Source organism: Felis catus, chromosome B4, assembly GCF_018350175.1.
Source record: "Felis catus isolate Fca126 chromosome B4, F.catus_Fca126_mat1.0, whole genome shotgun sequence".
Taxonomy (NCBI): Eukaryota; Metazoa; Chordata; class Mammalia; order Carnivora; family Felidae; genus Felis; species Felis catus.
This window is the reverse complement of record NC_058374.1, coordinates 93623254-93636378: the sequence shown is the minus strand read 5'-3', so window position 1 is coordinate 93636378 and position 13125 is coordinate 93623254. Positions and strand designations below refer to the sequence as shown.

At 37.7% G+C, this 13125-nt stretch overlaps 1 protein-coding gene across 4 annotated transcripts in view; it reads right to left on the bottom strand.

Moving 5' to 3' along the window:
- Positions 1 to 4732: 4732 nt before the first annotated feature.
- NUP107 (nucleoporin 107) overlaps positions 4733 to 13125 on the bottom strand; it is a 43581-nt gene continuing 35188 nt past the window's right edge. For all 4 annotated transcript variants that reach the window (XM_003989029.6, XM_011284115.4, XM_019835195.3 and 1 more), the window contains 5 exons: positions 12739 to 12899; positions 11830 to 11955; positions 9110 to 9223; positions 5503 to 5670; positions 4733 to 5134 (listed from right to left, as the gene is read on the bottom strand). In XM_003989029.6, coding sequence (XP_003989078.2) covers positions 5027 to 5134; positions 5503 to 5670; positions 9110 to 9223; positions 11830 to 11955; positions 12739 to 12899 — 677 coding nt within the window. In that variant the 3' untranslated portion in view covers positions 4733 to 5026. The remainder of the gene's footprint in view (positions 5135 to 5502; positions 5671 to 9109; positions 9224 to 11829; positions 11956 to 12738; positions 12900 to 13125) is intronic.

The following is a 13125-nucleotide window of genomic DNA, read 5'->3' as shown; positions in this document are numbered from 1 at the left end:
TCTGAACTTCGGGTTAAGATATAATAGCATCTAGTGGATTCCAACTGCCTGTTGGGTTAGGGTTACTAATCCTGCCATTCAAGACCTTCCTGAGTCTGACTCCACCTTTGCCATTCAACCAGTTTTCTGCTGTTCTGGAACCTGCCCTTCTCCAGACTGATTTAATTGGTTAAGTGGCTTTCTCTACCAAAGCACAGGAGTCCTAATCCTTACTTGTCCTGAAATGTGATTATTAGCCTTATTGCTCATTTACAGATGTTGACTATAGAGGTTTGTGGCTGTTACCTTGCAGCTAGAATGGGATGAGAGTAAGATTCCAACCCCAATTTCTCTGGCTCTGGGACCACTGCCCCTTCTTTTAACTATGGAGAATTGAAAACTTGTGCAAAGTTAAAATAGTATTGTGAACCCTCCTGTACCCATCACCTGGTTTCACCAAATGCCATTTTCATGTGTACCTGCTCTTCACTTCTCCATTTGTTGTTGTTGTTGCTGCTTATTTATTTTGGGGAGCAAGAGATAAAGTGTGAGCAGGGGAAGTGCAAAGAGAGAGGGAGTCACAGAATCAGAAGCAGGCTTCAGGCTCTGTCTGTGCTGTCAGCACAGAGTCCGACTGGGAGGCTTGAATCCACGAGAGCCAAGAGATCATAACCAGAGCCGGAAGTCAGATGCTTAAGCAACTGAGCCACCCAGGCGTCCCTTCACTGCTCCATTTGATCTTTCAAAAGCAAATTTGCATTCATTCAAATGCAATAAACTGTACATTTTGTGATGTGGATGCACCTATGTAACCCACACCCCTGTCAAGATACAGTACATATCCATCACCTCACAAAATTCCCTGGAAAATCCCCACTCCCCAACGCCCGAAGAAACCACTGTTCTCATTTTTTCTTCACCATAGTTCCGACTGTTCTAGAACTTCACATAAATGGATCATACAGTATGTACTTTTTGCATCTAGGTTTTGTTTTTGTGTGTTTTTTTTGGGGGGGGGGGGGCGGGCAGAGAGACGGGACAGAGGATCCAAAGCCAGCTCTGCGCTGACAAGCTGACAGCAGTGAAACCAGTGTGGGGCATGAACTCACGAACTGCGAGATCATGACCTGAGCTGAAGTTGGACACTTAACCGACGGAGCCACCCAGGTGCCCCTGTATCTAGGTTTTTGTTTTTGTTTTTGTTTTTTTGCCAGTTAAGTGTCTGACTCTTGATTTTTGGCTCAGGGCATGATCTCATGGTTTGTGAGTTCGAGCCCCGTGTCAGGCACAGTGCAGAGCCTGCTTGTGATTTTCCCTCTCTCTCTCTCTCTCTCTCTGCCCCTCCCCTGCTTGCTCTCTCTCAAAATATTTTTTAAAATTATTTATTTTTTTAGTAATCTCTACACCCAACATGGGGCTCAAACTCACAACCCTGTAATTAAGAGTCCCATGCTCTTCCAATTCAGCCAGCCAGGCGCCCCTAGGTTCTTTTGTTGAGTAGATTAGTTTTTCCATTTTCATATTGCTGAGTAGTATTGTTTTGTATGAACATTCTACAATTTGTTTATAGTCATCCTACTTATGGACATTTGGGGCATTTCCAGTTTTGGACTATTATAAACAATGCTGCTATGAATATGTGTGCATCATGTTTTTGTAGACTTTATTTTCGTTTTCTTGGATAAATACAGAGGAGTGAAATTTCTAGGTTAAAGGATAGGTGGTTATAGGAAAGCCAAAACTTTCCCCAAAGATTGTACCATTTTATATTCCCCCAGCAGGTGTATCACAGCTGTTCCACAACCTCACAATTTGGTTGTGTCAGTCTTTTTTGATTTTAGCCATTTTGATGGATATGTGGTGATATCTCATTGTGGTTTTCATTTGCATTCTCCATTGATTTGAGCACTTTTTCGTGGGCTTATTGGTTATGCACATTATCTTCCTTTATCTATTCTTTGGCCCACTTTTTGCTTTATTGAGTTGTAAGATTTCTTTATATATTGAGTGGGAGTTTTTTCTGTCCAAAGATCTGATATATTTTTGCAAATATATTCTCCTAGTCTGTGTCTACCTTATTTATTTTCATAACGGGGTCTTTGATGAGTGGTTTTGTATTTTGGTGGTCTAAGGATTACATTTCCTTTTTGCTTATGGCTTTCTGTCATTTTTTTCTTGTATAGGAAATCTTTGCCTATCTGCAGGTCATAAAGGTATTCCTTTTCTTCAAAGCTTTGGTTTTAGCTTTAATATTGAGCTTTATAATCCATCTCTAATTTTTGTTAATGGTATAAAGTGGGGGTCACAGTTCTTTTCCCTATGGATATTCAGTTGTCCTGTCATTATTTAACTCCACCCAAATCTTCTATTTTGAAGATTTTTAAATCTACAGAAAAGTTGAAAGATTAGTATAATAAACACTCCTGTGCCCTTCACAGAGACCCTAGTTAATATTTTGGCATATTTATCTGTGTAGACTTTTATTTTTTTTTAATTTTTTTTTTACGTTTATTCATTTTTGAGAGACAGAGAGCACAAGTGGGGGAGGGGCAGAAGAGAGGGAGACACAGAATCTGAAGCAAGCTCCAGGCTCTGAGCTGTCAGCATAGAGCCCAACGCGGGGCTCGAACCCACAAACCACGAGATCATGACCTGAGCTGAAGTTGGACGCTTACTGACTGAGCCACCCAGGCGCCCCAGTGTAGACTTTTATTTTAAAGCTAAGCCATTTTAAAGTAAAATGCAGATTTCACGACCTTTCATCTCTAAATAGTTTAGTGTGTATCTCTTAATAAGGATACTCTCAGGGCGCCTGGGTGGTTCAGTCGGTTAAGCGTCTGACTTCAGTCCAGGTCATGATCTTGTGGTCCGTGGGTTCGAGCCCCATGTCGGGCTCTGGGCTGACAGCTTGGAGCCTGGAGTCTGCTTCGGATTCTGTGTCTCCCTCTCTCTCTCTCTGCCCTTCCCCTGCTCATGCTCTCTCTCTCTCTCAAGAATAAACATTTAAAAAAAAAAAAAAAGAATAAGGATGCTCTCCTATCTGGCCCCAATACAACAATCACACCTAAGAAAATTAATTCAAGCACAGCAACTAATATACAATCTATTTTCTTGCTGAAATATTGATAAGAACTGTGTTAAACCTGATTATCAATTTGGGGAGAAATGACATCTTCACTATGTTGAGTCTTCCATTTAATGAACATGGTGTGCCTCTCCATTTATTTTGATCTTCTTCCATTTCCTTTATCAGTATTTTGTAGTTTTTAGCATACAAGTCTTATACATAGTTTAAGATTTAGATTTTCAAGTCCGTTCGTAATGCTCTAATTTTTAAAAATTTTATTTATTTTGAGAAAGACAGAGCACGAGTGGGGGAGGGAGAGAGAGAGGGAGAGAGAGAATCCCAAGCAGGCTCCGCATTGTGAGCACAGACCCCGACATAGGGCTTGAACCCATGATGCTGCAAGATCATGACCTGAGCCAAAACCAAGAGTCAGACGCTTAACCTACTGAACCACCCAGGTGCCCCATCTCATTTTTTTAATGTCTAAAAATGAAAGAGGTTTTGGGAAGTAAATATTTCATCTTTGGATCAGTTTCACTAGCATCAGTAAAAACTTGAGGCAGAGTCCACTGCTTCTCCACCTTTCCCCAGCTGATGACGGAACAATGTTAGGACAACTACTGCTGTCTGCCGTGGGTACAAGGGGAGGATCATTTAAGCCAGAATATCCCAAACTAATTAGCATCACCTATGGCATATTCTACTTAAAAGTACAAGTTCTAAGACACTATCCCAGGCCCCTTGCCAGACATCTGTAGAGGTGGCATCTATAAATATGTATTTAAGAAGTTCCTCAGGTAACTCAGATGTTCAGCCAGCTTTAGGAGTTACTAATCTGGACCGTGTTTTCTTTTAGAGTCACATTAGCTTAGTTATTCCCCCTTGTAAGTCCTACGCTCTCGTCAATTTGGCGTATTTGCTGATTCATGAACAGGCAGCACCATTTCTGGGCCTTGCACATACTGATTTCCCAACATGCAGTGCCTCACCCTTCTTGGGCCGTATCTTTGCCTTTGCAAATTCAGTGCATTACTCAAACGGCAACTCCAGTGCTTCGTCCTCAGAGACGTCTTAGCTGGAAGTAGTTTCTTCCTGCTCAGATTACTTGCATTTTTTTTTAAAGTTTATTTATTTATTTTGGGGGGGGGGAAGGGCAGAGAGAGGACAGAAAGAATCCCAAGCAGACTCTACACTGTCAACATGAAGCCCGATGCAGGACTCAAACCCACGAACTATGAGATCATGACCTGAGCTAAAACCAAGAGTTGGAGACTTAATCAACTTAGCCACGCAGGTGCCCCAGATTACTTGCATTTTTTGACGGTGTTTTAAAAATGTATTTGTTTTATTTCCCCTACTAGAAGTGCTGGACTAGATTCCACTCATTTTGTATTTCCTAGTTTATTCAGTGCTTTCTATGTACCAGATACTACATTAAGTCTTTGCAAGATCCCACTTATTTTAGTAGCCAGTTTGCTGAGAGGTTAATAAAAATGTTTTCAAAATAAACAAGAGCATAATATTAGACAAAAGTCTTGCTATATTCATTTTACCTGTAGTATTTAAAAAGTATTACGTTTTATGAGCAATTACATAATTGGCTTAGAAACGTATCTACTTTTCATCCTCTTTATAATTTTGAGATATTAGAATACTTATGATCGCAGAAGAAAAATACGATAATAAGAAATTTAACTTCTCATTTATTACATAATAGACAATCCTGGAACTTGTAAGAACAGATAATTTTAATTTTTTACATAATTTTATTAATAAACACAGGGAAATACTGACATAATACATTAAAATTTCAAAGTATCACCATAATATTCCAAAAAATACAAAATTCAAATGTCTAAATTTTCAAGCATTTTCCCCAGGACAATGCAAAAGAAAAAAACCCAGTAGTTACAAATATGTATATTTTACAGAAAAGTCCATTTATCATGGAAATTAGCGAGATCACAAAGAGTGGATGGATTATGACTGAATTTCATATCCTAATGGATCAAGTCCCTCGTCTAGGAGCATTAGAGAGGATTCTCTTAACTTCTGTAGCAATTTCCTCAGTTCTTCCTTAGAAAATACCTGATTTTAAGAAAAGGAAAAAGAGAATGAGAACAAGGAAGAATCTATGAACTTGGAGTCACCTAATCAACCAGATTAGCTTAATGTAAGAAGAAATTCCTCTTTAAAACGATTTGTGTAGCTGGAGGCCAGTATGTTAGCATGGTCCAAGAACTTCAAAGCTATTCCTTTGAGCCAATCTACTTACTTCTAACTGCTTACGAATATGTACATATTTTTGGAGAAAAGAACAAACATTAGAACTGGACCATTACTTTAAGAAAATCTAAGAACATCTAAAAAATGTAGACACATCTTGCAAAATCAAATATTACTACAGAGCTTCTCAAACCACTAAAATTTAAAACTGCAAATGCTCTAGAACTTACCAGGTACAGTTTGTGGCGCTCAGAGGATACCATGTCTGCTAACTGCAAGCATTCCTGATACTGGCCGGTACTATGCAATATGGTATGAAGCAGAAAACACAACATGGGCAGACAAAGCTTTCTCAATAAAACCATTTGATGTGTTCTTTCATGGTCTTCTTCAGCATCCTATAGACAGACATCAAGTTGTCATCTTAACAAGTTTAAGCTAAGTAGTGTCACAAAAAAAAAATCAAGTACGAAATCAAAACCAAAATGTAACAGGTAGAACCTAATGGGGTTTCTCTAAAGCTTGTGACGCCCATTAAAAACAAAATAAAACAAGGCAGGATTTTAATCATGATAGCTAGAGACACCATTTTTTGGTAAAAAAGCATGAAGGTAAACAAAATATATTAGAGGAGTCGCAGGTCTGATAATGAAAACAAAATGCTTCTGAATTTGTATGTCTAATAATTATGTCTTGAATAAAAACATACTTAGGGGCGCCTGGGGTGGCTAGTTGGTTAAACGTCTGACTTTGGCTCAGGTCATGATCTTGAGGTTCGTGGGTTTGAGCCCCACATCGGGCTCTGTGCTGACAGCTCAGAGTCTGGAGCCTGCTTCAGATTCTGTGTCTCCCTCTCTCTTGCTCCTCCCTGACTCACTCTCTGTCACTCTCTCATAAACATTTAAAAACAAAAAAATGCTTAAAACAGTAAGAGTTAGAGACTAAATATTGCTAGAACAAAAATCAGAACAGAAAATAAGCCCCTTTCCCCTGGATGTATGTGCACAGATGGAAAAAACATCCAGAAAGGACACCAAACTGACAGTGGTGATTGCTGCTGGGGAGAAAGGTCATGATGGGGGTGGGGGAAGGTGGGGAGAGGCATACACAGAAGGACAAAAACTTTGTTTTTAAGCAATGTGAATTTAGGATTCCTTTGTATAATTTTTCAAAAATATAAAAACTAGGGGCGCCTGCCTGTCTCAAGTCGGTTAAGTGTCTGACTTCAACTCAGGTCATGATCTCATGGTTCGTGAGTTCGAGCCCCATGTAGGGCTCTGTGCTGACAGCTCAGAGCCTGGAGCCTGCTTCGGATACAGTGTCTCCCTCTCTCTGCCCCTCCCCCGCTCACACTCTGTCTCCTCTCTCTCTCTCAAAAATAAACATCTATCTATATATATACATATATATAACTAAAAAAACCTATAAATTTGAAAAATACCATTAATGAGAGAACTAACAGATATATGAGGAAAACTTAATGTAGAGAAAACAATTAGCATTTCTAAATATACGTGGATCTTCTAAAAATTATGTGGGCAGTAAGAGTACAGAAATATATCCAAGGCATTTTGTCATAACAGATTTGAAAACTAGAATCGTTAAAATAATAATAAAGTATCCAACTTTAAAATGTATGAAATAATCTTAAATATAGGAAGGAAATCCACAGAATTCATAGTGTAAGATAAAACAGAAAACAAGACAAACTAGGGGCTCCTAGGTGGTTCAGTCAGTTAAGCGTCCAAACTCTGGGTCTCGGCTCAGGAGATCGAGCCCCACACTGGCCTCTGCACTGATAGCACGGAGCCTGCTTGGGTTTCTCTCTCTCCCTCTCTCTCTCTCTGCCCCTTCCTGGCTCTCACTCTCTCTCAAAATAAACTTAAAAAAAAAAAAAAGGCAAGCTAAATAAATGGATCTTTAGAAAAGCCTAATAAAATACCTAAGTTTTAAAAATTAAAAAAACTTTTTTTAAAAAACCTAATTTTTTTAAAGGCAGAATCTTCTTAGAATTTGGATTTTTCTTCCTTTAGGACCACTTGTATTAATCAGTGAAAGTATCTTCATGTGACAGACTAGAGTATTAAGTTGCTAAAGCATTTTTCAAAGGTAGATGTACGTGGTGGCAGGAAGCAATAAAATGTAATGTGGTAATTCTACCAATGAATAATTGTACTGACTGATGCTGACCTAGGTCAGGTTTCCACACACAGGAAACATTACTATCAATCTTTTAGTCTTGTTTTGAGACAGAAATATAGAACGGTAAATATTAAAATGCATACCTCATGCTTTCTTAGCTTTAAAAGGGAAAGCACTTTCATTTCTTTCCTCAAATAGGCACTCCCTACTCTCAGAGGGGGATTTAAAATCAAGGTCTTACTCATAAGTCAAATGAGCAGCTGGAGCCTGCTAAGAATGAGAAGACTGCTTCCTTTTGAGTGACTGCTATCTGTGCTCCCGTGCCGTCTGTCCCCAAGGCTGCAGGGGCAAAGATACGAGCGACCCAGTCACTCAGAACCAGTGACTCTTGTCAACTCTATTTTTACAATACTCCAGACCGTCCATTTTGTAACTTTCATCATCTAACCTACTAAAATTAATAATTTAGAACAAAGATTTATGTATAAATACTCAAGTCTTTTCAAAATTTAAAGACTTAAGTAGCATTTTGCAACATTAAAATTTTATCTTCATGAATATCAGCATGAATCTGAAGAGAAAAATTTAGCCCAAGCAACCTACTGAAGGTTCAAAACCATGTAAGAAATCAGCAGAGTTCTATTATGAACTTCAGGGAGAATTTTAAGTAACTACAGTATCAGGAATAGTAGTAAATAGGGGCTCTAATCTAGCCTTATAACCTATCATTTTTTGCTTCTGGTCAGAAAAGGGGAGCTAGAGGAGCTAGAAAAATATAGTATCTAAAAAGGGGGGGGGGGAATAATATATCAAGATATGGAGAATAGCAGAGGGAAAGATACTGAGAATGCTTCTATGGTTTTCTGTTCAAAATACTATACCATACATCCAAAAATCCAGCATTTCCACTTCCCCTTAGACAGATCATGAGGTCTATAGAGGCAAAGCCGGTCACTCCTGGTTTCTTTTACGCTCTAGGATCAGGCCTCAGCGTCTTCACTCACGTGAATAGTTACCTGCAGTATGCCTCCTTTCTCCTATCTCAACTCATCCAGATTCTACCCCATTCATTCAGGAATCAGTCAAATGCTATACATTTCAAGCATCCTATCTAGACCTCTTCCAGTGAGAAGCAACCTTTTCTTTTTCTGAACTCACAAAATACTTAACCTGTGCTTTGTTACGACATTTAGTACTTTTGTAACTGGTTCTCAACCCAGGATACACATCTAAGCTCTCATGCCAGATTAAAAAAAACAAACAAACAAACAGAAAACAACCACCCTCCCCTGACCTACCTCTGACCAATCAAACCAGAATCTCTGAGGCTGCACCCCATTTTTGAAAAGCTCCCCAAGTCATTTACGTGAATAGCTTAGAGGTGAGAGCCACGGTTATTAGACCTACCTTCATATCCTTAAATTGAGTTGAATATGACATATAATTAAATTTTTAGGTCCAGAATTTAAAAAAATTAGATTTTAGTATCCTGAATGAACATATTAAATCTGAAGAAAGTTTATCCAAGAGTCAAGATTTCTATTCCCTAGCTAGTATTTTCAGTTTAGGTTTCAATTATGGGATGTTCTGTTATAAGTACAACAGTTATATAAGATCTGTAGGTGCTCCTATTCAGAGAAAGAACCTTTTGAAAACAGGTTTTTTTTTTTAGCTGTACACAAGGCACAAGCTTACCTCTCTAACATCCACCATCCACCCTCCATCAACAAACAACAAGACATTGTACATTTTCTCCTTCACGTCAGCAGTTAGGGCATCCAAATGCCCTTTCCAAATAACATAATCCATCTGCAAAACAAACATAAGGGCAGACATATAACAGACCAAAACCAATAAATGATGTATTTTTAAAGCACACACAGCAATATTTACATGGAACATCACTCTAAAGAATTGACTTAACAGAGGAACACGCGACTCTTGATCTTGGGACCTTGAGTTTGAGCCTATGTGCGGTGTAGAACTTACTTGAATAAATAAAACTTAAAAAAAAAAAAAAAGAGTTGACTTTAATCAGCCAAATACAAAAATAAGTATCAACAGACTGTAGTTAAGTAAAACACTAAAACTGAACACTAATGTCATCTGAAGGCATTTTTCACGTTTGGTTAATAACCTACAGAAAAGTAACTAAACACATGGCTTTTTTTTTTCAAAGAATATTAACAGAAATATCACCTATTACAATAAGAATATAACTGCCAAAAAACCTGCTTCTTTAAATATATAACCTGATAAACACACAGTTATATGGTCAATTATCTTCAACAAAGCAGGAGAGAGTATCTAATGGGAAAAAGTCTCTTCAATGAATGGTGTTGGGAAAATTGGACAACAGCATGCAAAAGAATGAAACTGGACCATTTTCTTGCACCACACACAAAAATAAATTCATTCAAAGACCTAAATGTGAGACCTGACACCACAAGAATCCTAGAAGAGAGCACAGGCAGTAGTATTATCTCTGACATTGGCTGTAGCAACATTTTTCTAGATATACAAGCAAAAATAAACTATTGGGACCACATCAAAATAAAAAGCTTCTGTGGGAATGCAAGCTGGTGCAGCCACTCTGGAAAACAATATGGAGGTTCCTCAAAAAACTAAAAACAGAACTACCCTACAACCCAGCAATTGCACTACTAGGCATTTATCCAAGGGACATAGGTGTGCTGTTGTGAAGGGACACATGCACCCTCATGTTTATAGCAGCACTATCAACAATAGCTGAAGTATGGAAAGAGCCCAAATGTCTATCGATGGATTAATGAATAAAGAAGATGTGGTGTATGTATGTATGTGCGTGTATATATATATATATATATATATATATATGTGTGTGTGTGTGTGTGTATATATACACATATATATGTATGTATGTATATACACACACACACACACACACACACACACACAATGGAGTATTACTCGGCAATCAAAAAGAATGAAATCTTGCCATTTGCAACTACGCGGATGGAACTGGAGGATATTATGCTAAGTGAAATTAGTCAGAGAAAGACAAATATCAGAGACAAAACAGATGAACATAAGGGGAGGGAAGCAAAAATAGTATAAAAACAGGGAGGGGGACAAAACATAAGAGACTCTTAAATATGGAGAACAGAGGGTTACTGGAGGGGTTGTGGGAGGGGGGATGGGCTAAATGGGTAAAGGGCATTAAGGAATCTACTGAAATCATTGTTGCACTATATGCTAACTAATTTGGATGTAAATTTTTAAAAAATTTAAATTAAAAAAAAAAGAAAAGAAAGAAGATGACAAAATAAAAAACATAAACGAACAAATAAATAAAAAGCTTCTGCACAGTGAAGGAAACAATCAATAAAATTAAAAGGCAACCCACTGAATGGGAGCAGATATTTGCAAATGACACATCTGATAAAGGGCTAGTATCCAAAATATATTAAAGAACATACACAAATAATATCCTCGAAATAAATAATCCAGTTAAAAAATGGGCAGAAGAAATGAACAGACATTTCTCCAAAGAAGACATCCTGATGGCCAACAGACACATGAAAAGATGGTCAACATCACTCCTTATCGGGGAAATACAAATCAAAACTTAACTCCAATGAGATATCACCTCACACCTGTGAGAATGGCTAAAATCAAAAACACTAGAAACAACAAGTGTTGGCGAGGATGTAGAGAAAAAGGAACCCTTGTGCACTGTTGCTGGGTAAGCAAACTGGGGCAGCCACTGTGGAAAACGGTATGAAGGTTCCTCAAAAATCACACCACTGGATATTTACCCCAAAAATAAAAAAACACTAATTCAAAGAGATACATGCAGTATCCCTATGTTTACAGTAGCATTATTTAAAATAGCCAAATTATGGAAGCAGCACAAATGTCCATTGATAGATGAATAAAGATGTGATGTGAGAGTGTGTGTGTGTGTGTGTGTGTGTGTATGATGGAAAATTACTCAACCATAAAAAAGAATGAAATCTTGCCATTTGCAACGGCAGGGATGGAGCTAGAGAGTGTAACACTAAGTGAAGTAAGTCAGAGAAAGACAAATACCATATGATTTCACTTATATGTGGGATTTAAGAAACAAAACAAACAAAGAAAAAAAAGAGAGACAAGCCAAGAGACACTCTTAACCTCTTACAGAGAACATATTGATGGTTACCAGAGGGGAATGGGGTGGGGGGAATGGGGGAAGTAGGTGATGAGGATTAAGGAGCGCACTTGTGATGAGCACAGGGGGATATATGAAAGTACTGAATTTCTATATTGTACACCTGAAACTAACATAACACTGTATGTTAACTATACTGGAATTAAATTGTTTTAAAAAATGTGAAACATATGACCTGTATTTTTAAGATGCAATAGATACATCTTATCTATATTCAACTTACTTCATATTTCTTTTCTTTGTGTTCATGAGCCACTTTCTCAGTAAAAGTTGCTTGATGTATCAATGTAGGTTTTTGTGGAGCAGAATTCATATGCTTAAACCACTCATTAAAGGTTTCATGGGCTTCCTAAGATGTAAAATAGAAAAATACAAAAAAACCCACAGGTTTTCCATATGTTCAACACAGTATTTACAATCTAGTTCTTAGAAATAATTTTGCAGCATCAAGAAACAAGAACATCAAGAACTGTTCAATATTTATTTTTTGCACACAAAAAAATCATTGTGAATAAATATTTTGTCAAGTGGTAAATACCAGCAAGGTACGCATATATTGTGTTTTCTGGCACCTACTCCTACCTCAGCACCTGGTCATGCACATATCTTGAACTTTACCATTCTGTGATGTACGTATGTTTACTTGTCTGTCTTCTTGACTAGCCCATTAGCTTCTAGAGGGCAAGGATAGACTGCTATCCACAAATGTAGCTCTAGAACTTAGCCTAATGTAATTACTTTGTTATTTGTTGAATGAATTTTAAATGAGTAGGTTGTTCATTTTAGTTATAAAGACTCTAGAATATTTCACTTTTCTGTTTTTGCCAAAAAAGAGAAAAAGAAATATTAAAGTTGATACAAGCATTCAAAAAATCTTAAGAAAACTAAGTTTCAGACATCACACACACTACCGCATGAGATGTTCTTGGTTGGTTGGCATTGATTAGATACTTAAGGCAATGAAGGCCAGATCACGATTTCAATGTTCCTGTGGATCAGTCAGTACCACAGTCACAAGAAAAATAAGATAATAAGTCAGTCACCACTTCTGAAAAACAGTTCAAAGTCTGAGAGTGAATCAGAAAAGTCATCAGGAAGATAGGCACATTTGTGATTTTCTTTACAATCTCACCAAATAAGCTCTAATGCATAAATGTTCTCTGATAGCATTATCATCTTCAGCAGGAAGTGGACTGTCCATTCCTTGTTCCTCCCACTGATTATAGATTTCTGCTATCGAATCCTGAGGAATTTTCAAAAATACCTCTTTTGCAGCTTCATGCTTTTTTGATGCTGTGAAAAAGATGGTACACATGTGAATTTCTGTATAATCATTTATAAAGGAGCCAAATCATTGGTTTGCAACTTTTACAGTCAGCTATAAGCACCTCCAGTCCCAATGTACTTCTATTAAAGGTGTGGGGGATCTTTCTACCTAATGACCAGGATTTTCCTTATTCCAATGTGACAGTCACAAAAGGATACATTAAATGCAGTTGCTTTTACCCACTTTTGTGTC